The sequence below is a fragment of the Manacus vitellinus genome, unplaced genomic scaffold (assembly GCF_001715985.3).
Source record: "Manacus vitellinus isolate BGI_N305 unplaced genomic scaffold, ASM171598v3 scaffold_6_pilon, whole genome shotgun sequence".
Classification (NCBI taxonomy): Eukaryota; Metazoa; Chordata; class Aves; order Passeriformes; family Pipridae; genus Manacus; species Manacus vitellinus.
The window spans coordinates 15164693-15189681 of record NW_021940750.1 but is presented as its reverse complement, the minus strand read 5'-3'; the positions used below and the strand labels follow the sequence as shown (position 1 = coordinate 15189681).

The 24989-nt window shown below is 35.9% G+C and overlaps 1 protein-coding gene across 2 annotated transcripts in view; it reads left to right on the top strand.

The window, feature by feature from the left end:
- PRKD1 (protein kinase D1) overlaps positions 1-24989 on the top strand; it is a 127142-nt gene that overhangs the window by 56065 nt on the left and 46088 nt on the right. For both annotated transcript variants that reach the window (XM_018082958.3, XM_018082957.2), the window contains exon 2: positions 5906-6044. In XM_018082958.3, coding sequence (XP_017938447.2) covers positions 5906-6044 — 139 coding nt within the window. The remainder of the gene's footprint in view (positions 1-5905; positions 6045-24989) is intronic.

Here is a 24989-nt window from a genome sequence, read left to right as displayed (position 1 = left end):
ATAAAATGCTTTGTTATTTTAAGAATATAAAAGAAGAATGTTTAAGTTTGGTTAATATGATTGTTTCAAAAATTCTGTACATTTATATCTTTATGTTAAACCAGTTGTATCAATGTAAGACAATTAATTTATTTATGCACATATTAGGACCAGTTCAACAATCTTGTTTAGGTTAGGTCAAGGTTACTTGTTTTAGCAAGTTAAGTCAACAAACATTCGGTGTGACTCAGCTTCTCCATATGCTGTGTGAAGACATTGTTTATCCCGCAGACTTTAGTGTGCTGGATCATTATCTTTGTGCTGTGAAAGACTTCCAGGTTTTATCAAGGTTCTTGTTGCATTTGCTGTTAGGGTAATCACTAAGGACTTCTCTAAGTGGATGGCTTGTAAAAAGGTAACTAATTTAGAAGAGAAAAACAGTGATCAATTTAATGTTTGATCAGGGACTGAAAAAATCAAAAAGACAACTGTCATTACTTCCTAGAATAAAGCAAGAGAAAGTAACCCTTACAGGAGATGTACAAAATTGTAGTAACATACAAAAAGACGAAAACAGGAAGAGGACTATTTTTTTTTCTTTTTCACCCTTAACAATGAGAATCTATCTACCTGTATGTTACAAAAACATTACGATTTTATTAAGTTCAAAGAAGAATTTTTGCAAAATTATCACATCTACAGACTTTTTTCACATTAGTAATTGCACTGAAACCATCATCAGTGTTTAGAGTATGTTCTTCCAGATAAAGTTCTTCATGTGGAAGAAATTTTATTTTTCATCTGTTTTTCATTTGAGATACTTACTATGGTGATCTTCCAAATACATAATTAAACCAAACTGATGAGAGAGTTGTCTCACTGTAGACAGTCTCGCCTTTCCTTTAAGTAAATTTCTATTTGAAATTTTGTTTTACCACAGCAAAGAAGAAGAGTGAATAGGTTCTCCATTCAGATAACTGTGTATATGGTTTGTTATTATTAATTTTTGAAAGCTTCACAATTCAATTGTGAAATATGTTAGCATTTAGCTATATCAGGTATTCTAAAGTTCTGTAATAATAAAACCATTTGATTGTCACAGTAAGTGGATAGAGTTTTACATATGACTAATCTTGCCTTTTGTCAGTTTGATCCTTGTTTTGAGAACAACTGTTAATAAGACAGTATGATAATGGATGTACAGAGTTCAGCTTGTGTTTGCATGTGGAGGGACATACGCCATTGAAATTATTGACTGGTGCAATGGATTAAATGAAATACTGAATACTTATAATTAGAGGTTCTAATTATTGAAGTTTGAGTATGCAGGTTTTTTATAGTATCACTTGGAGGCTTTTTTAATGAAAATCCAGAATTTGCATAATCATTTGGCTTCTGTATAGTTATTGGTGAAATATTTTGGTGGATTTTCTTGAGATGTTCACAGTTGCTAAGGGTAAAAACACTGCAACGATTGCTTCTGTTTTAATATCTGCTGAGGGAAAGTTAGTGCTGAGGCTCCTTTTAACTACTGCACCTTAGGTTGAACCACACTGAAAGCCATTTGAGTAATACATTCTACTTCACACTTGGAGTAGGCAAACAAGGTGTTTATGGACAGTTGTGATGTCTTAATGGCTACTGATGACTTCTTAAGCACCCAGAAATAGATCCTGTTTCTGAACCCCACATAAGCGGTTTTACACTCCTGATTCTTACAGAAATTTGCATTTCGTCATTATGGCATCTACAATGACCATTTAAGTCTAGTAATTCCACTTTAAGCAGCTCTTATATTGCAAAAAAGGCTTTTATTAGCATTGAGGAACTTAACTCCAATACCATTGTTTCCTTATTTTGTCCTGTGTTTAGCAAAACTGAATGCTATTTATAGTGTTGTAGTACCAAGCTTCGTGGTTGTTTTTTTTGTTTACTTTTGTCTGTGCAAATCAACATTATTGTTGGCAGGAATAAGTTTAGCTGAGGGAATTTCTGTCGTTGCAACAGTTGGTCTTTATATAATGTTTGAATAATCGCACCATTGAAATTGCTTTCTTGACATGAAAGTAGTTTATCTGGGGAAAACTAATTCAAACACAAAAAATAATTGTTGTATATAATTTATCAAAAAATGTTGTGATTGAATTTACTTTTTTCTACAGAATATAATAAATGATACCTCAAGATACACATATTTATACACACATATGTAATATGTGTAGTATCTCAAATAGTTTTTTTAGGTAGAAGTGGACTTGATTTGAAAAAAGCAAATGGAATGGGAATACAGAGAGAGAGCAATCAATTTAAGTCATAATGAGTTTAGAGGAAAATGCCTGTGGTATCTCTGAAATCAGTGAAATTAGAAAAATCTTGCAGTGTCTGAAAAGGATTAGCAGTGCCCATTTTGAAGGGTGGTATTTCCTTGCTTCTGTAGAAGGAAATTATTATGAATGCCATTAGGTTTGTATACTGTGGCAAGATAGGAAGTTTTTGAATTAAAATTATAATTCCACCAGGATTACTTTCTCATGAATGTTCTAAATTTAAAATGTTTAAGAGAAGAGTCAATCTACCGCTGCCAGTGGCACTGGGGTGAGGGAAGAAGTGCTTGTTCAGCCGTGGAGTCTGGTGACACAGGCATCTGAGTGGCTCCAACAGGCTTTTAGGTTCGGCTCAGTGCTACTGGGTCAAGCATTGAATGACTCTGTTAGACACTCAGGTGTCAGTGCCTGTGTCATCTGCTATTACCTAGGCTACATTAGAACCAGTGTGCATGCAGAGTGTAATTGCAGTTCAGGTTACATCTCCCTTCAAAAGCTTTGATTCTCTCCCACTTATGCTTAATGTAAAGCAAATTTCTTTGAAAGCTAAAGCAACTATTTTACATCTGAGCCATAATTTAGTTTGTTCTTGACCTAGAGAAATGCTTTTGACTATAGGTTGGATAATTTATTGTTTAACAGAATTTATGAAATACTGCCTTGATAATTAAGTTCTTTGGCATTATTTGGCTTAATACAGTTTTAATATTTACTGCATCTAAAGTATGGGATACTTGAAATATTTCTTCACACTTGGAACTGTGGGAGAAAATGTACTGTTTCTCAGAAATTACTGATGTTACTATATTTAGGAGTTTATTTCAATTGTACTAGAACTTGAAGTCTCTTATGTCCTTTTTTCTGTAGTTAAGATGATAGAGGATGTTATTGATTTAGCAGGAAAATGTACCTGTAGAGTAACGTGAAGATGCAAAAAAAATTATCCAAATATGTCAACATTTATTTACCTCACTGGTTATGTCATTACAAAATGTGACTTTTGGCTGGCTAACAACTCTATTAGAAGTGGGGCCTATATGATAGTTTTACTTTAAATAAACAAAAATTTAGTTTCTGTCTTGATTATTTTATTCCACCTGATGTTGCTTCTGTAAGATTTGAATGTGGTAGTGCACGTCTCTTACAGAACTTTTGTTACTTTACAGGAGAATATGAAAATAGAAAGAAATGGCTTTACCTCTCTTTCGTCCAGGACAGAGTTAATTTTCTCACAGTTGCCATGGGGGGGCAGAGCCTGGAGCCGCGTGGGTGTGTCTAGGTTCTATACCAGCCACATAATTGCTGGGGATATGTGGCTTTGGGTGGAAGAAAGGGGGAACATGATGCAGGACCACTGCCATTTTGTCCCTTGTTTCCTGCAGTAGCAAAGGAGTGAGCAGAGTGGTGGAGGTGGTGTGGCATGGACAGTCCAACTTGGGGGGTTTGTCCACCTTTGGTTTGTGTTGTCTCAGACTCAGGAAAAAATGCCGGCGGTGATGTCCACCATTTTCTCCTTTGTCTTGGGAAGCCGCATGGCACTGGCCACAATAACATTGGGTCAGTCAGACTTCTGTAAGCATTTTTTGCATGTAAGCACACTAATAACACTGTTATTATTAGTATTGTTGCTGTTACTGGTTTTTTTTTCTTATTTCATAGCTGTTTTTCTAGTTATCTCAACCCATAATCTCTGCCTTTTTGGCTCTTTTCTCACTTGAGTGGGTGAAGGGAAAGGAAGCGGCTGCTTGGAGCTTGATTTCCAGATGATTTTAAAACACATTGCCCTCTTAATAACAAAAAACATGCATAAAATTTTTAAAAGGCAACAGACCACATTTTTAGAGAGCAAGTTTTTGGTCCGTGTAGAGATGGCAATTTTCAGTGAGAACTGTTTTGGAAATATGAGTTAAACATTACACAGTAAGCCATTTTAAGCTTTATGAACATGGTAAAGTGCATCTCATTGTTAATGTGACATGATATGAATGGTTAACTGATTACTAGGAAAGTTTTAGAAATATGTTTCTCTTTTATATATGTGATTGTAATGCATGTTCAGAAGTGCATGTATTGGTTCCAGCCTTCTCAAAGCTTGACAATAGATTGCCAACTCTTTCAGTTTGTAATTGGTGGATGATAGAGGTGCTCAAGGAAACAGACTCTCTCATATCATATACATAAATGATCTGTCAATTTTTAATGTGGTGGATAGTGGATGTGAACCAGATTTGTGCATCTTTAAACATATGCACTATGGCAGACTTTGCAGATATTCTGTGAGTAATTCCTATGTTTTTGAGAGACCAGAAATTCTTTCTGTTCAGTATAAAACCTGTCTGAGGAACTAAAGTCACTAACTGGTTTTTTTCAGGCAGGTAGTTCGCCCAACCAAGAATTAGCAGTGTGTTGGTATTTACTGTATAAGCTGGAATAAGAACACAGAAAAAACTTCAGACATTTAGATGTATTTCATTCAAACCAGAGATCTGACTATTTTTTTCTCTCTCTCTTTTCAGTACATGCTTCAAAACTTAGAAAAGGCATAACTTTTTTTGGATACTTGGATAGATTCCAAAACTTCCAGTAATCAGTAATGAATATATATATATATATATATATATAAACCCAAGTTTTAAAGTACTTTTTGTTGGGTTCCTTTAATTCTGCATTCTGGAAATTATACTGCTGCAAAGTATAACCTCAAAACATGCCAGTTTATGTCTTGAGCTATGGTTATCATTGTAGTTTTTTCACCGCATGATGATAAAACATGGAGTAGTGCATTGATGTAGAACTGAACAGAATCTTTTGTAACAGAAAAAGAGTTTCTCGGTTGTGTTTTCAGAACAAAATCTTAGTTCTTTAGGCTGGGAGCATGAAAAAAACTTTCAGTAATTTTTGTTGTGCAGAAAAAAAAAAAGGGAAAAAACCCAAGTTACCTAGATAATAATCTCCAGTTTATAACCTCAGAGTTCTTAAAAATCTGTTGTAGTTTAAACAGAATTTAATCTGATTTCAAAGCTACAACTTCTCTTCAGTGAAGTAAATGATTATGATTAAGTTTGGAAGCATTGCTTTATGTACCTCGTAGTTTCAGTCTCGAGAAACAGGTATTTCATAATGAGCTATCATTTAGGCATTGCATCTTAGACGGAGCTGACATATATTGGTTTTGGCCTCAAGGCATCTTTTTGGCAATTGTTTGGGAAGAGATCATAAAATCATGGAATAATGTAATATAGACTAGAAGGGCACTCCATAGGACATCTGCTCCAGGAGGGTCTAATTAAATCATCTTGCTCAGGAGCTTATGTTTGAAAAAGTTATTAGCAGTGGCTAAGGAATACACTTATTTCTCTCTCATTTTGTATTGGATACTGCCTTGCTCAGAGGAAGAGAAAGGCAAATGAGCTTTCTTGCTTAGGGAAAAACCATTTTCAGAATATAACGATAAATATTTTCATACATTAAAAAATATATATCCTATTTGGTACTAGTCTGACAAGTGGTCCAGTCTGTCCTCAAAATTTCGTTATACATTAATTGTGGTGTACAGTTATGTATTTCACAGCATAGTAAATTCTGATGGGTTTGTATTGCAGTTTCCTGAATGTGGTTTCTACGGAATGTATGACAAAATCTTGCTCTTCCGCCATGACCCTGCCTCTGAAAACATTCTCCAGTTGGTGAAATCAGCTGCAGATATCCAAGAAGGAGACCTAGTTGAAGTTGTCTTATCAGGTAAGTAAAAACCAATGAAAATTACTGTCATGCTTTTGCAACTGAAAATATCCGCAGTAGTTTTCTCCTGGTTGGATTTTGACCCAGCATAGGTGAGAGTCCATACAAACAAAATTTCCTTTTTCTTGATTCCTCTCTCAGATGTATATAGGCATATTATGCCTTTTTTTTTTCTGTTGCACTGTATACTTTGTAAAAACCTCTTTTGTCCATATTATTAGTTAAGCAGCAGGTTAATGTTAATAAAGTTTTACTTTATGTGGAGTGCCATGAAAATGTCCACTGCAAATAGACTAATTGCTTTCTCAAAGCCCTGCGTAATTATGCCTGCCAGGACTGCTCTGACTCTTTACATGATTTGTTTTTTAAACTTACTAGAGTAAGGGGAGAGAAAAATTTAAATTCTATGTGGGAATGAAAAAAAAAGTATGTTTTGTATGGTTGGCTGTCCAAAACGAGTGCTGGATGGTTCATGTACACAACTATTGATTCTATGAAAGGTATGGAAGTTGAAAAGGTGGAACAAAAGAGAATAACTATTTAGGACCTAGGAAATAAAAAAGTCAGAGGGAGCAAGTTCATGCAAAGCCAGGGAATGAAAATTGTAGTCTGAAGGTGACTAGCAAGTGAAGGGGGATTTGAGAAGAGATGTAGTATGAATGAATCATGAGGTAAAAGGCTAAATTCTGGAGGCAGTCAAATGGCAAATGGATTTAAGAAGCATGTTTGGCCAGCAGAGTAGCCATGAAGAATGGATTGCTATAATTTAAGAAGGAAATAAGCACAAATTATGTGACTGGAATGTAAAGGAAGTCTGGGGATGTAATTAAGTGTCAGTAAGACTTGTCAAAAGCTTAGATGTAAGATATGAGGTATGTGACTAGGATTGATGCAGCATTTACAAGGACATGCAGTAGAGTGAATGCTGGAACTGTAAAGATGTAGAGATGTTATTTGACAAATAAAACTTGGAAGATGGCTGAAGGGCTGTATTTTTGCAATTGGAACATGCAGTTAGAGCATCTGGAAAGACGCTAAAAAATACAGAAAAGCATATGTCATATGAAAGTAGAAATTGAAGCTGTAGAAGAGTGTAGGATTAGTGAAGAGAGGCGAAGTCTTAATGGATACTGAAAAGAGTGGAAGAAGTAAGAGTTAGGTCACATAATCTAAGCTAACTGAGCTTTTAAATATACTTTTCTTTCATAGGACCCTATTCCATACTCTTTGATTAGAATAGGAAAAAGTACAATAAGGAATAATGCAAGTAATTCCTTAAGTCATTATTCTTCTTTTCCGTATCAGGAAACAATTTTTTCCCTTCCAAAATAAACCAATTTTCTTCTTAATATTTCCCGCATAAAGTAATCACTCTAGATCAGTAATTACGATGCAGTGAAAAAAAAAGTTAGGAAGGACATTAGTGCTTTATTTGATATATTGTTTATTGCTTTTGAAAGGGAGACCACGTATCTTGTAGTTTGCCAAAATTAGGCAAGTAGCTGTTTAAGAGCAAAGGGCAGAAAATGAAACTTGTAACATGTCATGGCCTAACTGATGGTACTATTCAGATGTCTTAAATTATACAAGAAATTAAACATACTTCCTCTGTAAACACTTAAGAGCATCAGTGTCCTCCCCCAGATGAGCCTTCACTAAATGCAGGAATTAATTTTCGCAGACAATTCCTGTGTTATGTAGGGGAGGACGATATTCCAAGTTATGCAACACTGAAGAAGAGAAAGAACTGTATAAGCAGTCTGTAATGTGTGGGGAATTATTCAAACTAATGTAGGCAGTTTTTATTGAAAAATATTCAGACTTAGTTTCAAATTACCAATTTCGACAATAGTGCCTATCAAGTTACCTGTAGATGAGTTATCTCTCATTTTTAATTAGAAGAAAAAGTGTGTCTAAATGCAGGGCCATATAAAATCTTTTACAGGATGTTTAATAATATACAATGAAAAATTATTTTGAAGGGAGAATAAACCTGAAAACAGGAGAGATTGGCTTTGAGCACTACAGTGTATGATATTGAGCGCTTAAGCAGTGGGAAGGACAAGTGAAATGCAATATATGTTCAGATGCATATATCGAACCAGTTGAAGTGTTTTATTTCTAGCCTTCATTACAAATTTCTAAACAGAATATGCATTCTACAGTTCTGTAAATGCATGGTTTATTATAGCAGTTTTTCTCAAATGGCACATCTGAAAGAGACAGTAGAACACAGTGTTACTGCTACGGCTTTGCTGCTGAAAACTCCTTGTGCTTTGGGTCAACATCCCCTGAGGCACTGATATCTGTTGTCAAAAGCTGCACTGATTGACTGCCTTCATTTTTTATTGCACAGGTCAATACTGGGCAGAGTAGAGAAAGCTGAACTGTTAGTCCTAGTTACTACAGGGTTATACAGTCAATTCATATCCTACTAGTATGCACTTTCTAATTTTCATTAATAACAAGATTTTTTTTTAAAACGGCTGGACAACCTATGGTGTTTTCATTTTTCTTATTCCACTTATGTTCTTGGAAGTTTAAGGATTAATAAATGTGATCATTATCTGGTTTAGAGCTTATATTACAGGTTCTTGAAAGAGTTGAAAATTATCTACAAAAACTTATAGTTGAGAGGGGTTGCTCACTGTAGCTGAAGCAATTTAGTCCATTTTGGAGAAGAAAATTGTACTTGCAGGTGTCATGCTATATAACAGAAAGTTTGTGTTAGAGATTTCTGGTGAAACACAAAAAATTTATTCAACTCAGAATGCAGCACCTGCTGTGTTTTCTTATTCCTAATGAACATTATTACTTGCATTTTGCATTGGAGCAGTATGCAGTAGGATTTTAATAGAGTGCAAGAATCATGAAAGCTGCTGAACAAATGTTGTGTGTCTGTCTGCTGACTGGTCCGGAGGAGATAAGCACAGGCTGTTGCAGTCAGCCAGATGAATTGTGGTTCAGTGCCAGTATAGATTCTGGCATTTTGGAAGTGAAAGGATTGGCATTATTGTAAGAGTGGAAGCAAAAGGGTGTGTTGAGTTACAGATTTGGTCAGCTGCACATTAAAAGAGGGAAAAAGGAACTTTTGTTATGAACATTAGTAGCTCTCATAAATACAGTTTTATTTTAACTTCTTATTTTCTTCCTTTTATGTGTTTTTTTTTTTTAAATGTGTTTGAACACTTTGTTTCAGTGACTACATGGGATTCTTGAGAGTATTTGTATAATAACATGGTGTCCTAGTTAGAACAGCTGGGACCAGTTCATCACTGTATGAGTGTAACCCAAAACTGTATATTCTATAGCTTTCCATGCCATTTCCCAGAAACTGTTACCAGTAGACCATTTACACCATCTGCCCAGAGCAGCCTGGATGTTAAGAGGCCTGCTAGATAAGAGGATGCTCCTGTCCTCACACCCATTGTGGAACTCCCTGCCCTGAGGGAGGTACTGGGCATTCCTGCCTGAACTGGAGGTTATATAACCTTGGAGTCTTGGGACTTTTTTAACCACTCGTGGGATCCAGAGGAAGACTGCAGACCACCACTCTCAATCAGACTGCAGACCACCACTCCCAACCAGACTGCAATCACCACTCTCGACTGGACTACAACAGCACTCTCACCAACAGGTTTTCCCCTCTCCTTTTACTTTGGACTCAGGGGGCCCAAAGAACACCACTCTGTTCATGCCCCAGGGTGCTGAGTTATACATTTGGGTTTTGTGGGTTAAAACCAACTGTTTGTCTGTATAATCATACTTATTGTATTATTTTATTAAATTGTTATTCTGACTTATAATCTCTCCTTTGAGTTGAGCTCATTTCCCCTGCCGGTTTACCTTTAAACCAGCACACATGGGGACACTTGAGAAATCTATTAAACCCATGAATTTATATGTTGAATGCATTTGGTTTCTTAGGCTGCACTCTTGGGCATTCACTGAACAGTACCACTAATACGCTTCTGTCAGTTATGTACAACTTACATATTTCTGTTTTCTTAGCTGTGCATTTTCTATTTCATTTTTCTTCAAATCTTGTTCATCTTGTCTTCACATGCACAAAAGAGGAAAATCTTTTACTACTGCTGTGGAAATCTCCACTAATGTGTTTATTGAATCCAACACCTACTTAGTTTTATTGCATTTCAGACTGAAAGGGATACAAATCTTTAGAGAAAGGATTTTATCAAGGTATATTTGTAGGAAGGATTCCTTTTGGTTCTAATACTGTCAGAAATGAGTAGGCAGCCCAAAATCAGGAAGCAGGTACAGAAATTGCAGTCAAAGTTACAATCAAAGATGGCTGCAAATGAGTGGTCGATCATTTATAAACACTGAAAGGAAGAGAAACCAGAAGTTGCATCTGTTTAGGTCTCTCTCTGTCTAAAATGCGGTCTTAGTGTTTGCTCAAGAAAAGGAAGCAGATCTATGTAAAGTGAGTTGAAGCTGAAAAATGTTCTTCAGGCTTGATGTGATCAAGTAATATTTGCCAAAAGCTTCAGCTGAAGCTCTGAAAAGTTAACTTTCATGTTCCACTATGAAATAAAGGATGCAAACATGAATTATCAAAATAGCATAATGTAAAATTCACAATAGATTTGAACAGAATGGAATATTTTTGCTGTGGTAAACTCTTTTCTTTAAGCTAGCTCCTAGGGTTTTGGAGATATTCAGTTATTTTACCTAGATTTTAAAAATAATTTATTTTGGCTGCAATTCTTTAATGCCAATGAATTGATATTAAGGTGAGATTAATTGATAGAGAGGTGCTGTCCTTCATATCCTTTCTTTCTGGAGAAGGTAAATAATTAGCAAGTTTTTACATTAAGTTATTACATGAGATATGGGTTGTAAATCACAGGATCACAGAATATTCCAAGTTGGAAGGGTCCCACAAGGATCACTGAGTCCAACTCTGGTCTTGCACAGGACCACCCCCAAGAATCACACCATGTGCCTGAGAGTATTGTCCAAATGCTTCTTGAACTCTGTCAGGCTTGGTGCTGTGACCACTTCCCTGGGGAGCCTGTTCCAGTGCCCAGTCATCCTCTGGGTGAAGTTAACCCCATTGTAAAAGGGAAGATGTTTTGAAGTTACTATTTTAAGCTGTCTATAGATGCAAGCTCTACCACTTCATATGTGTATCTGTGACTTTTTTCAGATTAACTGTTATTTACTCTTTTTCCCTTAAATGGATGCACAGACTGTGCAGAACAAGCTGACAGATGAGAGTTACTTGGACTCTGTACATCTGTATTCTCTTTTTGAGTTCTGTTTTTCTAGAACTTCAAGGAAACAATTGCTTTAGGTGCCTTTAGACTTATGTTCTTTCCAGCATAGTTTATGTCCTATCCTATGAAGTTTATTAAAAATTGCTGTGTAAATTTGTCAAGTCTGTTCATGGTATAGAGAAAAAAACCCAATTGTATAGTTAAAATTTTAATAGCAGTTTGCTTATAAAAAAATTACCTTGTTTTTACTGGGGCAAAGTTACATTGGGATGTAAGAGGTTTTTGTCTGCTGCTGGAAGGCAGACAATGAAACATTAGCCTCTTGTGTGAATTAGTGAAATGTACTTAATCTGCTTGCTGTGAGCAGTTGTGTTCAACTTGGCAGGATTCCTGAAGTGAGAAAGTCAAATAGCAGCTACTTGACGTTCCCTCGCTGAGCTGATGAGGGCAGAAATTGATCCACTGCTTTTGTTAAGAAGCTGTTGCTGTTTTCTTATCAGGTGGATGATACATCACCTGGTTACTAATGTGGACATTTTATTTGGATTCAGTACAGCTTATATTGTCTATGTTAAATATATTGAACTGAGTAAAATAGCTGTGGATAGCTATACAATTAGAGTAAATGCCATATGTTAACACAACTGGATTGGAATGTTAGTTCAGCTGCCAGCTCCTTGAGATGAAACGCTATGATGTTAGATTTTTGAACATAATTTTATAGTACTTACATAGATGGTCACAGTTTGTGATTTTGCTTCATTGTGATTGAAGAGCATCCTTCTTCTCTTGGTGCCTTCATGACTATGTTAACTCGCTCTTTTTCTGGTGTCTTGAGAAATACAGATATCTTTTTTCTATTCTGTTTAAGATGGTGTTTTTAACAATTAGTCATCCTCTATGTCCTTCTAGTCTCTATCTGTCATCTATTTTCTTATTTCTGTAGAAGTAAGACTTATTAGTGATTAGGCTAAAGTGACTTGATTTTGTGTCCCTCACTGTTCATTAGTCTGCATCGTTCTTGGATCATGAATTTCAGATAGATGACTTTGTGTTTGAAGTTCTTAGAATTCAAAGATTATTTCCTTCTTTTTTTATGTTTACCTCATTGTCTTTTCTTCTGTTTATAAGTCTGGTAATTTTTACCTTCTGGATATAGACCTCAAGGTTTGTATTTTTTTTTAGTTCAGCAGAATCTTTCTGAACTCCCTCTCCTGTCTTGCCCTCCTATTATTTTCTTTCTGCTGCAAGACAGAGTAGGTAAAAATAGGATGAAAAAATAGGCATCAACATAATTCCCTTATATTCTCTGGCTGCATTATTGACACTGCACACTGAATAAAATGATGTGTGACAGGCAGATGTTAGTAGTGAAATTAATAATGTGTCAACTTTGCTCCTAGCGCTCTTGCAGAAATACAGGCCATGCTAGTTGTTCTTCCTTGGGCCTTTCTATATGTTTTTAGTATTTAGTGATTATTTCAGCAGCAAAAAAAAAAATAATGGCAAGATTTTGTGAACGTGGATTGCAAGAAAGCAAACCGTGTATTTCGTCATAGGAACAAAATTAAGTTTTTAAGTAAGCTTTTTGAACTTTAATGATTTCTCACTCAGGATTTTAGATGTCATTTTTAAAGCTTGATTAGTTGGTAATCCTAAATAATGTCATTTTGTATTTAGAAAAAATTAAACTAAATGTTGTAAAAAAATACTGTTGATAGGAAGGATTAATTTTCCTTGAGAAAAGTTACACAAATCCTTCTGTCAGGACAGGGCCTTTATATGAGAGGTCACTGTTCCACTGCAAGCTAATAGATCAGGTCAGACATCCTACCTTATGCACCTTTAATTATCCATTTTTTTGAGATAATACATTTTCAGTTTATTTGTTTGCTGTTTAATAAAATTTAATAAAATTTTCTGTTCATTTGAGGTAGTTTATTTGGTTCTCCAGATTTAATACAAATGCTTTTTTTCCAAATACTCTTTTTCCAAATGCTCATAAAGAAACTATGCTTCATGAAAGAAGCTCAAATGGAAAAATAACTATTTAGGACTTGGGAAACAAAGGGTAGAAATGCATGCTGTTTTCACAGTAGGAGCAGGTTGCAAAGCAAGGTTTGTAGGTCTGTGCTGTTAAAATACGTTCATGAATGATCATGAAAGCATGACTAGTAAAGTGTCAAGTGTCAGCAATGGCAACAAAACAGAAAATGTCTTGTAATGTCACTGCCCTTGTGTCATCTACCTTTGTTACCTTCTCTGCTTCAGAGAATGCTGATGCTGCTTTAGGAACTCCTCTTTCAAAGACAGGATTCCAGGCTTAGATTTTTGTCTGATCCAGTCGTTCTTATGCTTTTGTATTCTTATGACATGATTTCACTGAAAAGAAACATGTTTCATGTTACATTAGTTTAACAGGGATAACCTCAATGCCTGCAAATTTCTGTGTCATTATGATTAAGATAGAAAAAGTAATTACATGATTTTTAATTGTTGTGCATCAGTAAGTTGTATAGCTAGCTTTTCAAGGAAGGTGGAATTGAAGCTGTTTAGCTACATTAATTGGAGTTAATGTTTTAAAAAAATGTCTATCAGCTTCTACAGTAGACCAAATTAATTCTCGATTTTAATTTTATGTGTTAAAGGCTTTGGAGTTAAAAAAAGCCCTTATTCTCCTTAAAACATCTTAGTTCAGTGAAGCAATTTTTAAAATATTTCTTATTAATTTTTACTCAGTTTTCTTAATATGATACCTACCACATTTACCCTTTTTTAAAAGCTTTTAGATATTATAATTTTGACTGAGTTTAACACAATTCACTTAGTAACAGTATCTCAATAGGTTATTCAAGTATTATACTTCAGCAGCCCACACTTCAACTAATCCTTTCTCAAAAGACCTGAGGTAATGAATGAAACTTGGAGTCTGAGGTACCTTTTTCCTATATATTAATGAATATTTTTATGCTTATTTAGACTTACAGTGCAATGTTATCATCTGATTAGCAGTCTGAATCAATATGAAATGCTTATAATTAAAAAGGCATTGATAGAAAAAAATGTGCATGATAATAATGTATTGTCATCAAAGGATAAATCAACTCTGTTTACTGTTTTACAAATTTATTTAATCTGTTTAGTCTCTCCTTACCTCTGTGGTGTGTGAAACTTGGACATAGCTATAAATTCTTTCGCAGGATATGTACTTAAAAGCACTTGAGCTTTTCTTAAAGATAGAGTGGCAAAGTCCAAACTTTTTTACTGTGCTAAGAATCACTAAGAATCACTAAGAATCTTTGAGGCCACACCCTCAATATATATATATTTATTTTCTTATATTGCTTAAGTTATAATATTTTCTTTCTGCACCCTAGTGGGTTGTCTTGTGCAGACCCAGGGGTGTGTGCACCTCACTTTGGAGATCATTGCTATAGGGTCACTTGAAGCTGTATATTAGGAAAAAGGTTTTCACCTCTTTTGGAAGTTTAAATCATCCTTTTTGAATATTTGAGTAAGAAAACTTCAATTAAATTTTTTTTTCTTTTTCTCTGTTCTTCATATTCTTTTCGTTGTTTTTGCTACTAACACAGATTTTAATCATGAAACAGCCACCATTTGAAGAATTCTCTTTTCGTCACCAGACTCCATCCTCTTTCATCAAATAATTACCTCCCTGGTTCATTCTCATTAGCTACAAATTTAATGGGGAACAAGCCTTACTTTGGCTAAGCAGACAACTTTTTGATTTGTCTTACAAGCTTTTGTTTGATAGATGTGTTAAACATGCTTGATGAAACTTTTGTATCAGTGTATTTGTTAAATTATAGTAGTGAGTCTTGAATGACTCTTAGCTGTAAATGATTCATCATATTGAAAAATGAAAGGTAACTTGGAATAACTTGCCCATCAGATGAATTGTATTATATAACTGTGTATTTTACACTGCTTGGATGTATGTCAGGAAAAAAAACCCTACTGTGTTCAGGCTTTCTGAAGTCATGGTCTCAATAACTCGGTGCTCCAGTAGGTTTCAAATGGCTTAATGTAAAAAAATGTATTTTTCAATATCACTATTGAACTCATTGTATTCACTTCTATTGACTGACTGCTGGCTTTGATTTTGAAAGACCAAATAGTCCATGGTAATTTCCAGTAAATGATGTTTGCAACCCTTTGTGGTAAGATACACATCTTTTAGGAAGTGCTTGAGGTTTGTAGCTAAAGGAGGTCTGAGCACAAACAAGCAAATCTCCTTCCCTTGGGGGATATCACAATTTGAAGCGGAAACTGAGGAGGAAGAGACTCAGGAACTGCCACAGGTTGTAGTCTGCTGGTTTTTATATCTGGATGGTAGTGTAACTCAAGCCTGGAGACATTGTCATTCCAACTAAAATCTGTCTCACTCTGGCTTTTAAAGAGGCCCCAAAAATGTTATGTTAACATAGTTAAGATGTGACTTGCCAAAAAGAATTTTGTTAAGCTTTCCTGCTTCTTAGGACATGAAGACTTCTATCACTCTAGTTTTTTGATGCAGAAGGTTATTCTACAGAAGTTCTTGTTGTTTCCTGGTTTGATTTTTTTTTTTTGCTTCCCCCTCTTCTTGAATCCAGTAAACTCTTACTCACTTCCTCTACAAACAAAACAATTCCAATCTTTTAATCTCTCCTTATATGGAAGTCTCTTCCATGCCTCCACTGGTTTTCCTCATTTGTCAGTTTCTCTCTCTTACCATACAACTTTTTGGATCTGTCTGAGAGGAACTGAACACAGAATGTCAAGTAGGGAATATTGGTATCACCATTTCCCAGTGTTAATTTCTACTTATTTATGTGCATGAGTGACATACTGGGTAAACTTGTTAAGTCAGTAGAACACTTCTGTTACCTTTAGTGGAGCAACTAAACATTTTGCTTATTTTGACCTTCTGATCTACCTGGTCGGGCACTGGAGATGTTTTCACGATGAGTAATTCTTGAATTGCTGTAATCCATTTTAAAAAATCATCCACAATTCAGAGCAATAATTAATTTCTTTCTTTCAGATTATGTCATCTTGTGCATTTCTTTCGCATTTTTAATTTCTCTTCTCCCTTTTCTAGTGTTATCCCAGAAAGATACAAGTGAGACTGAGACAACTCATATATACAGTCATGCTTCTGTTCCTTACCTCTGATGGTCCCATATGAAAGATCTGAGGCCTGAAAAAAGCATTATTAATGAGACAGATGCTAAAGCCTATTCCAGAAGTGTTCATATATTTCCAGGGTTAGTTGTTTCATCGCCTTCTGGGTACTTCAGGTGAGGCTGACTGGCATGTAGTTCCCTGTGATCCTCTTTTTTACCCTTCTTGAAGGTAGAAGTGACATTTAGTTTCCTCCAGAATTTGGGCACTTCTCCCAATCACCGTGATAATTCAAAGATTACTGAGAGTAAGGCCTCGCAAGGACATCAGGCAGTTCCCTCAGCACTTTTGGGTACAACCCGTCAGGACCTGTGGACATCCAATGATATCATGCAAAAAACCCTGCTTGTATTTAATCTGTACTTATGAATTCTTAGGGTAACTCTGAAAGATATCTAGACTTTTACAGGTAGTAAGCAGTAAAGTGTGTTAAAAATAGTTTAATGTGTGCAGAAGTTCCTTTGTTCCTTAGTGAATTCAACATAAGGTTGCATTTCTAATTGCATTATACTTATTTTTTTAGCCAGTAGCATTTATTCCCCAAGTAACCAAAAATTTCTTAACCTTTTATGAAAGAAACTTGTGGGAATTAAAGAAGTTTTACAAGTGCTGCTAATTCTTTTTAAGCACCTCTTCTTTTTGAAGAAGAGTTTTTTTTCAGAATCCATGCAAAAGAGCTGTGAAGAACTTATAAAGAAAGAGGAAATAAAGATGTAAAGGACTTGCAGCATATACTTTTGATATTGATTTAGATGAGTCAGCACATAGAAAAGGAACAAGAGACTTTATTTTTCATTTGGAGCTGCTTCTTACTGCCAGTAGTCAGAATTAATTTTGAACACTGCAGCAATAGCTCCAGTAAAATTCCAGAGTATTTAATTTTGTTTTCCTATGCTAAATTGATACTTCTGCAGTGCTTTATGATTGACAGGGCCTGAATCTGTGAACTAAGGTATTGCTGTTTTTTCCACTTGGCTGAAAAATGGCTAACTTCATAATGAAAGAATTGTGTGGTGGGATTTTAAATGAAGTTAAACCTACTGTGCTGTCTGGTTTGTAGGTTTGAAACTGTGGAATCATTCACAAATGAATACAAGTACATGAAAACTGAATTTCAAAAATTCAGAGTGTACAGATGAATCAAGCATGTTGACTCATCAATTTTAATCTTCTGTTAAAAATCTCCTTAAAGGTCTAAGCTAGCACAAGACAAATGATTGCAAATGGTTTAGTATCTCCTTTCATTTATTGCTTAAATCTCACATCACCAATGAGACAGTGTAAACAACAGCCCATAGGGAATCTGGATACTGGGTTTTAGCGACCAGGGAGATGAGAACCTTTACCTTACTTGGATGCCTCCCACACCGGCTCATTTGCTCCCTTCCCAGTCTTACATTTGCCAGCTTCCCACTGCCCTTCCCAGAAAGGAGGTAGCTGCTGGCCACAGAAGACTGGGCGCAAAGTCTCGTTTGTTCCTGGTGTGCCACTGCTCTTACAGCTACCAATCTTTGGCATCATTGATCAAAATGCATGGAGGTCCTCTGGCCTCCATCTTTCGGATCTCTGGGATCTTCCCCTATTTTCAACATCTTACCTCTGTGCAGGATTTTCACCCTCACCTTTCCAGCCTCCCTTCTTTCTGAGATGACTGCTTCTTTTTGGGGACCTTTCTCTTCTACCTCCTCAGCTTTCTGCACACTCAGCCTTGTCATGTTTCCAAACTAAATAGTTCATGTGCAGAAGCGCAACATGTAATCAACCTTGGAGCAGGTGATTTAGTTTCCTGTATGTCTCACTGGAGGATTGAGGACATGCCACTTTTGATTAGTCTGGGTGATATAAAAAAATTGCAACTAGGCTGCAGTTAGCAAGTAGAAGTCTTCTGCTCAAGAGTTACAAATTCAATTCTGAAAATTTATCTCTCACTCCATCCCCTCCTCCTGCAGCTAATTACCTGAATGCCAGCACTTCTTGTAACCATGCGCTCAGTTACAAATGCCTATGGGAAGTCAATGGGATACATTACTCTTAAATGCATTGCAAGTGAGGGAAGGTAGCAGGAGAATGCATGCTTTTCATAGCTACAAGATGTGTCTAGTCTTGTGATTGATGGTTTCTTCTGCTATGAGAGTCATGGATGCTAGATTACAGTACCCATTATGTGCAGCTCTGTTACTCGTATTAGTAGGATCTCACGTCTACTAATAGTTCAAAGCCCTTTTGGACTTGGAACACAAAATGATGAGTAAATCCTTTGCATCTTTCTGAAAGCAAGACCTTGCCTTTCTCATTTACAACGTCTTGTTTTCCTTTACAAGTGTGCTGAATGATAGATCTGCTCCTAAGCCCAGAACAAGGAGTAGTAACCATTAACAGCCAAGTCCTGAACAGACTTGATGAAATAGTCTTGTCAAAACTGTTGTAGTTTTAATGTCTGTTTTTGGTGATACTAGGAAAGCTTAAATAGATGATGACAAGTTAGCCTGGGAGTTAACAGTAAAACAGTGTCATATTAGAACATAATATTGCAAACTTTTCTGCAGAGTAGTAAGTTTTACAGGGTAAATATACATATATATAGGAATATTTGGAGGCCCCCCTTTTTTTAACTGCACAATTTTACATACAGCTAGAAAGTTGTCTTCATCCCATCAGTGCTTTGTCAAACCAAAAGGATAGCCTGATTACAGAAGCTTTTTTTGTTAATAAGAAAGGTCTCCATTTAATTTGGAAAAAAAAATCTTTCATCCGCAGGGCTTTTATTTTTTCAGTGAATAACACAGGAATATTCTTAAAGTTAAAACTTTAAATGTTAGTGGCTACATAAAAGGCTTTCTAGACATATAATTTTAAAAACTTACAACTTGCAAGATGATGGAAGAAGTTTAAAAGAAGGACCTAATTCATAAAGGACTGCTTCTGGAATTGCATGCTCTGAAAATTTAAGCTGTGCTACTTCTAGCCACAGAAAGTCAACTGCGCTGAACTGGTTGCAGAACGAGAAATATGAATTATGCATGTTTATACAGATAGAAGATTTGTGTAACTTGCTAGCTAACATATTTCCAGATCAAGGCCTGATGACACACTAGTTTCAGTGAGTAGTGATCTGAAATAACATCATTTCATGAGAAGAGGAACCAGAATGCTCTCTCTGTTGAGCCTGATGAGAACACGTAAATCTGAAGCCTGGAAAATCACTGGTTTTACCTTAAAAATTAAAACCCCAAACACTTCCAAGCCTTTCAATAGAGTGGAACATTGCCAAAACAGTTTCAAAAGAAGGAGAAAGAGTGATGTTTTGTATTCTTCATATTGCTGTATTCTGCAGTACTTGCCAGATTTAAAGCTTATTTAAAGTAAAATGGATTTCACCTCCCTGCCTTTTACTTTTGAATATTTATCATGTCAGTATAAAATTATATGGATTTTTAAATATATCGTTACATAAAATGATATTATAAGTTGCAGTTATTCAGTCAGGAGGGTTGAAATGTAGAAAAAGAATGGTATTTGTCACTGCTTATACCATTGGTGTCTCTTTTTGAGAATTCCTAGAACTTGCCTCAGTTACTTTTTCAACCAAGAGGTTGGTGTTCCTTGTCTACTAGTTTAAGTTCAGTTCCTTGCTGACCACTTGTATGGGTGGAGCCTAAGAATATTTACCTGTGGAGTAAGTAGTTTAGTAATCATTTGTTGGAATGGTGGTCTGCACACCCTTTTATTCCAGCCTCAAAATCCCATACAGATGCAGGATCTAACAGTCCTTTGCTGTTCCCTGAAACCATTTTGTGCCTTTCTGTGATTTTTGGTTTCTAGAGGTTCTGAGCATAACTTTCAGGGCCTTTCAGTTCAGGTGGACCCTTCGTTACTGGTTCTTGCTTGCTTACTGTCACAGAAATACAGTTCAGGTCATGGTAAGTGAACAGTTTTGCCAGTCAGCTCATCCCTGCTGTCTTAAGTTTAATACATACTTTGTGTTATAGCAGCTGTGACAGATACAGGAGGGTGAGTTCACCATGAAAACAACAACCTAACCAGCTGCAGAGCTACTTAAATCCAGCCATAATTCAGCAGAGACAATTTCCTTTTCTGTCAATAATCACAATGTTAATTCAGTAATCAATTAAACAGGCAAAATTTAAGCTTCCTTTGAAAGACAGTTTCTTTGAAAATTTATCATCTCTGTTTTGCAGTGTGTGATGTACAAGAAATTCTAAGGATATTTAAATTGAAAGTAATTTAAATGAAAAAACTAGGTATATAAAACTGCATGTATGTTTATAATAACTGCCACAACAACTTCAAGTTCCATACTTCAGGAGGGCTCTTTACATTTGATTTCTGCTTCCCTATAACTACATAAATGCTATTAATGCTAAGTTTGGAATTTATTTGAACTAAATATAAACTAAACAAAAGATATAATAAAGTAATTTCTAAATTTTTTTGCCTTGAGACTAGAAATATTTTTTTTATTACAAGAACATGAGCCATGATAACCCATTAATTAACTTGCAGGGAGACCAGCAGGTTCAGTTACAGCTTTAATGGAAATGATATAAATTATTTTTTCACCATTTGTGAAAGGGCAGTGGAGAGTGGGAAGAGACCAGTACAACAAAATTGCCATTGAGAAAATGACACTCAACAACAAAATATATTCCATCCACTTAACAGCTTCAGATGGAACGGGATTCAGAGCAAAGGAAGAGAGCCAAATGAGTAGATAGATCCCTAAGGCAAAACTACTTGTATGTTACTGCACTGTTCATACAATCTGAAAAACTACACAGTAAATCGATGTAAAACTCCTCCCCAGTCTTCCAACTTAGCAAACATCATTTACGCAAAATAGAACTTAAATACATGCATAACTTTAGGGAGTTAGTCAATGAAATTGACATGAACTTACATACATGCTTAAATCCTTTGCCAGATTGAGATTTAGGCTGTTTTTATTGTACATATCACTTTTCTTTTACTAGTGCTTTGATTATTACTTTTATGCTTTTAGAAACAACCTTAGGAAAGTCTATTTTTATAAACAAAAAGTTTGCATCTCTAAAATTCACATATATATGTAATCAAAATTCATGGCTATCATGTCTTGAAGGTCTTGCAGTATGGTCTTCCTTGTCTTCTCCCTGGGAGAGAAATGCATGCTCACTGAGTATCTTGTTTTTGTAAGCTTCTTGATTTTATATGTGTATGTGCAAATATAAACTAGAGACAGTCACAAGACAAAGAAGTGTACCTTACAGTTCTGTTGGAAGCTGGTAGGGCACAGTGTTTCAGTTTTGGTGCATATTCTTGAGAAAGTTCCTAGATACATAGCTTTTCCATGGTCATTTTGTTATGCAAAGAATCAGAGATGTTAATCACAATATTATTCATAAAGCTGTAGGTAAATATGCCTTGTAAAATTCAAGAGCAAAAGTCCAGAAGAGAAGAGCTGAGGCTCTGAATTCTAGATGGAAAGTCTGAGGTAGACAAGAGATGGGAAGGCTTAGCAATGTGTTTGTAGTGGCCTGAGTTGCTGAGACAGTATGTCTTAGCATGTCATGTGACTGAAGTTTCCAGAATGCTGACGACCGTGTCTTCACATGTATATCATGATTTCATAGATGAGGCAAGAGGAGATGAAGTGAATTACCAAGGGTCAGTATGATTTTCATGTATAATTTGATCTCATCCAGCTGCTGACCTGTTGCAGCTCAGTTGATACCCATATATGGTAGGACCATAGAAGTGTCTGCTGCCTGACTGTGGCAACTTTTCCTCCTGGTGGCTGTGTGCTGTGATAATAGAGGCCCAGAAAAACAAACCCTTCTCAAACACCACAGGCCAGTGATCTACTGGGGAGGTATTGTCCTAATTCCTGTCTTCAATATGCAATTAAATAGGGAAGTTAATATACCTGTATTTTGTTCTCTTTATATGTATTTTCATATTTTAAGTAACGTCAAAATATATTTTAAAGTGTGAATGCTTGATTCTTCCAATATATTCTTTGATTTGATTGGAATTACAGAAAAACATCTGGTGATATGCACAAAAAGGTGGTTCACTCTAAGTCCTAGACAAAGGAAAATCACAAGAGATCTGTTCAGTATCTAAAAATGTGTTCTGAAGGGAGGATGTCAAGAGGATAGAGCCAGACTCTTCTCGTTGTGCCAAGTAATAGGACAAAAGGCAATGGGCAGAAACTGATGCACAGGAAGTTCTGTCTGGATATGAGGAAGAACTTCTTTACTGTGTGGGGTGACTGAGCACTGGAACGGGTTGCCCAGAGAGGCTGTGGGGTCTCCCTCACTTGAGATATTCAAGAACTGTCTGGATGCAATCCTGTGCAATGTGCTCTAGGATGACCCTTCTTGAGCAGGGAGGTTGGACCAGATGTCCCACTGTGTTACCTTTCAACCTGACCCATTCTGTGATTCTGTGATGAGTTGTGTTTTCTAGTAGACCATGGAGACCGTTGTTATTACAGAGTGAGCATTGTCTTGACAGTGAACTTGACCACTGAAGTCTGGAAAAAAATAGAAAAAATAACATATTTGAACAAGTATCCTTATGTGTTTGAAAGCCCTTGAGTCTGAAAAATATGCCTGACTGTGAGGGAACACGATTCAGGATGGAACAGTTCCGGGGGTGGAGAGAAGCGTGCAGCGATTGGCAGGACTTTGTTGTGTGGACTTGGCTGTTATTATGTGGTTTCATTGTATTCACACTGCACAGTGCACAGCCTGGACAAGCCGAGGCTTGCATGAGTTTGCCCCCACTCCTCCCCCTTTTGCCAGTGTCCCTATGCTGGTTTGTCCCTCTGCTTGTTGGTCTCATGCTCTGCCCTATGTTCTGACCCATTCTGCTCCTGAGCGGATAAAAAGAGAGTGGACACGCCTGAATAGAGAACTCTGCTTGCATCCTTCCTCGTGTTCCGTCCCCTCTTCAGACCGCGACACCTGACCTAACATTTTTAAATAAATATAAAACTATTTAATTTAGTTTCAGGATGTTCTAATATGTTTGACTGTTTTATGAAGTCCTAATTTTAAGAATTAAGTAAGCTTTTTTAGTATGGCTTTTTATGAAATAAATCTGGAAGAAAGTGAAATGCTGAATTTAAAAAACTGTTAGGTGATTTGGATTGTTCTAATAAAAATTTAAGAAAGGGGAGGTTTGATATTACTGGAGTCATTGGATTGTCCATATTCCATATAGCTATGTTAATAGATCCCAAGACTGGTTAAGACTAGAAGCATATTTTTCTGTGGACAGTTCTGGAAAAGTTTTTCCTAAGAGTAGCAGTTCTTTTCAGTGAAGGAACTGAGTGCAGGGCATAGGTCTTTTATTGGTACTCTATTCTACTTAGTTAAAAACCTCTTCTTGATCGGTATGCAGATTTTTGGTTCTCTTTTCATTAGTAGACAAGGAACAAGCCAGGATATTTGGATCTTTCAGGAATTCCTTTGAATGAAACATTAAAAAAAAAAGGGTTGTGTTTTTATTGGTTCCTTCTTTCCTTTTTTCTTTCTGTTGCAAATCAGGAATGTATTTCTGTTGGAAGGCAGAATATTTCTTTGAAGTGGTTACATACCTGGTTCATTCATACTGATACCTGTGAACAGTAAGCACACACTTAAATAACCTGTTTAAATGGCAGTCTGAATGAGATTGAATGTTTGTATGTGTGATTAATGCTTAACCACATTTAACAGATATTATTTTTCAGTAGACTATTTGAAATATGTTTAACATATTCAATAAGAAAAAGAAAAAATTTCATTTAAGTGTATTTTTAAAAGTATTGTGGTACTGCTTGTCTCTGTACTAAAAACAGTTCTTAAAACATTGTAGTTTATAGTTTCCACTAGTAACTTTATCTAGCTCCTCTGACTTTTGCAGCTGTTACACTAGTTGCAGGCTCATGTCACTTTGATGGGATTAGGTGCTTCAGAAAATGCACAACCATCTTCCAGGCTGCTCTGCAAGGTTTTTTTCTTTATTGATGATTGGGTATATCATTACATGTTTTCTTTTTAAGCTCTAATATGAATTTTTTACTTGAGTGATCAGTTCACCGATACCAACAAAGAGTGCTGAATCAAATAGACCAAATCATCAGCAGAAATGGCCTATTTTGGATACATTTTCATTTACTTGTCAAAAAACCCTTACGGTATTTCTTTACTGGATGTGTTTGGTCTATTTTATGTAAGTATCTTCAGGTGTAGAGAGTCAAGCCTGTAAAAGAGTATTTTGAAAAATTTCTGACATTTAATTGAACTCTGGAAATTTTGGTAAATGTTTGATATGCTATTATCCTCCTGTTTTTATTGGAAAAATATTCTCAGAGACGTTACTGCTGCAGGTTTGCAAATGCAGCTTTATGCTTTTTCCAGTGGTCATTGTAGTATGAAGGTATATCATCAATCTTTTTATCTTCAAAATATAATACAGTGAACAATACCAAATTCAAGGTTCATCATCATAGTGACCAAAAAGAGTTTTGCTT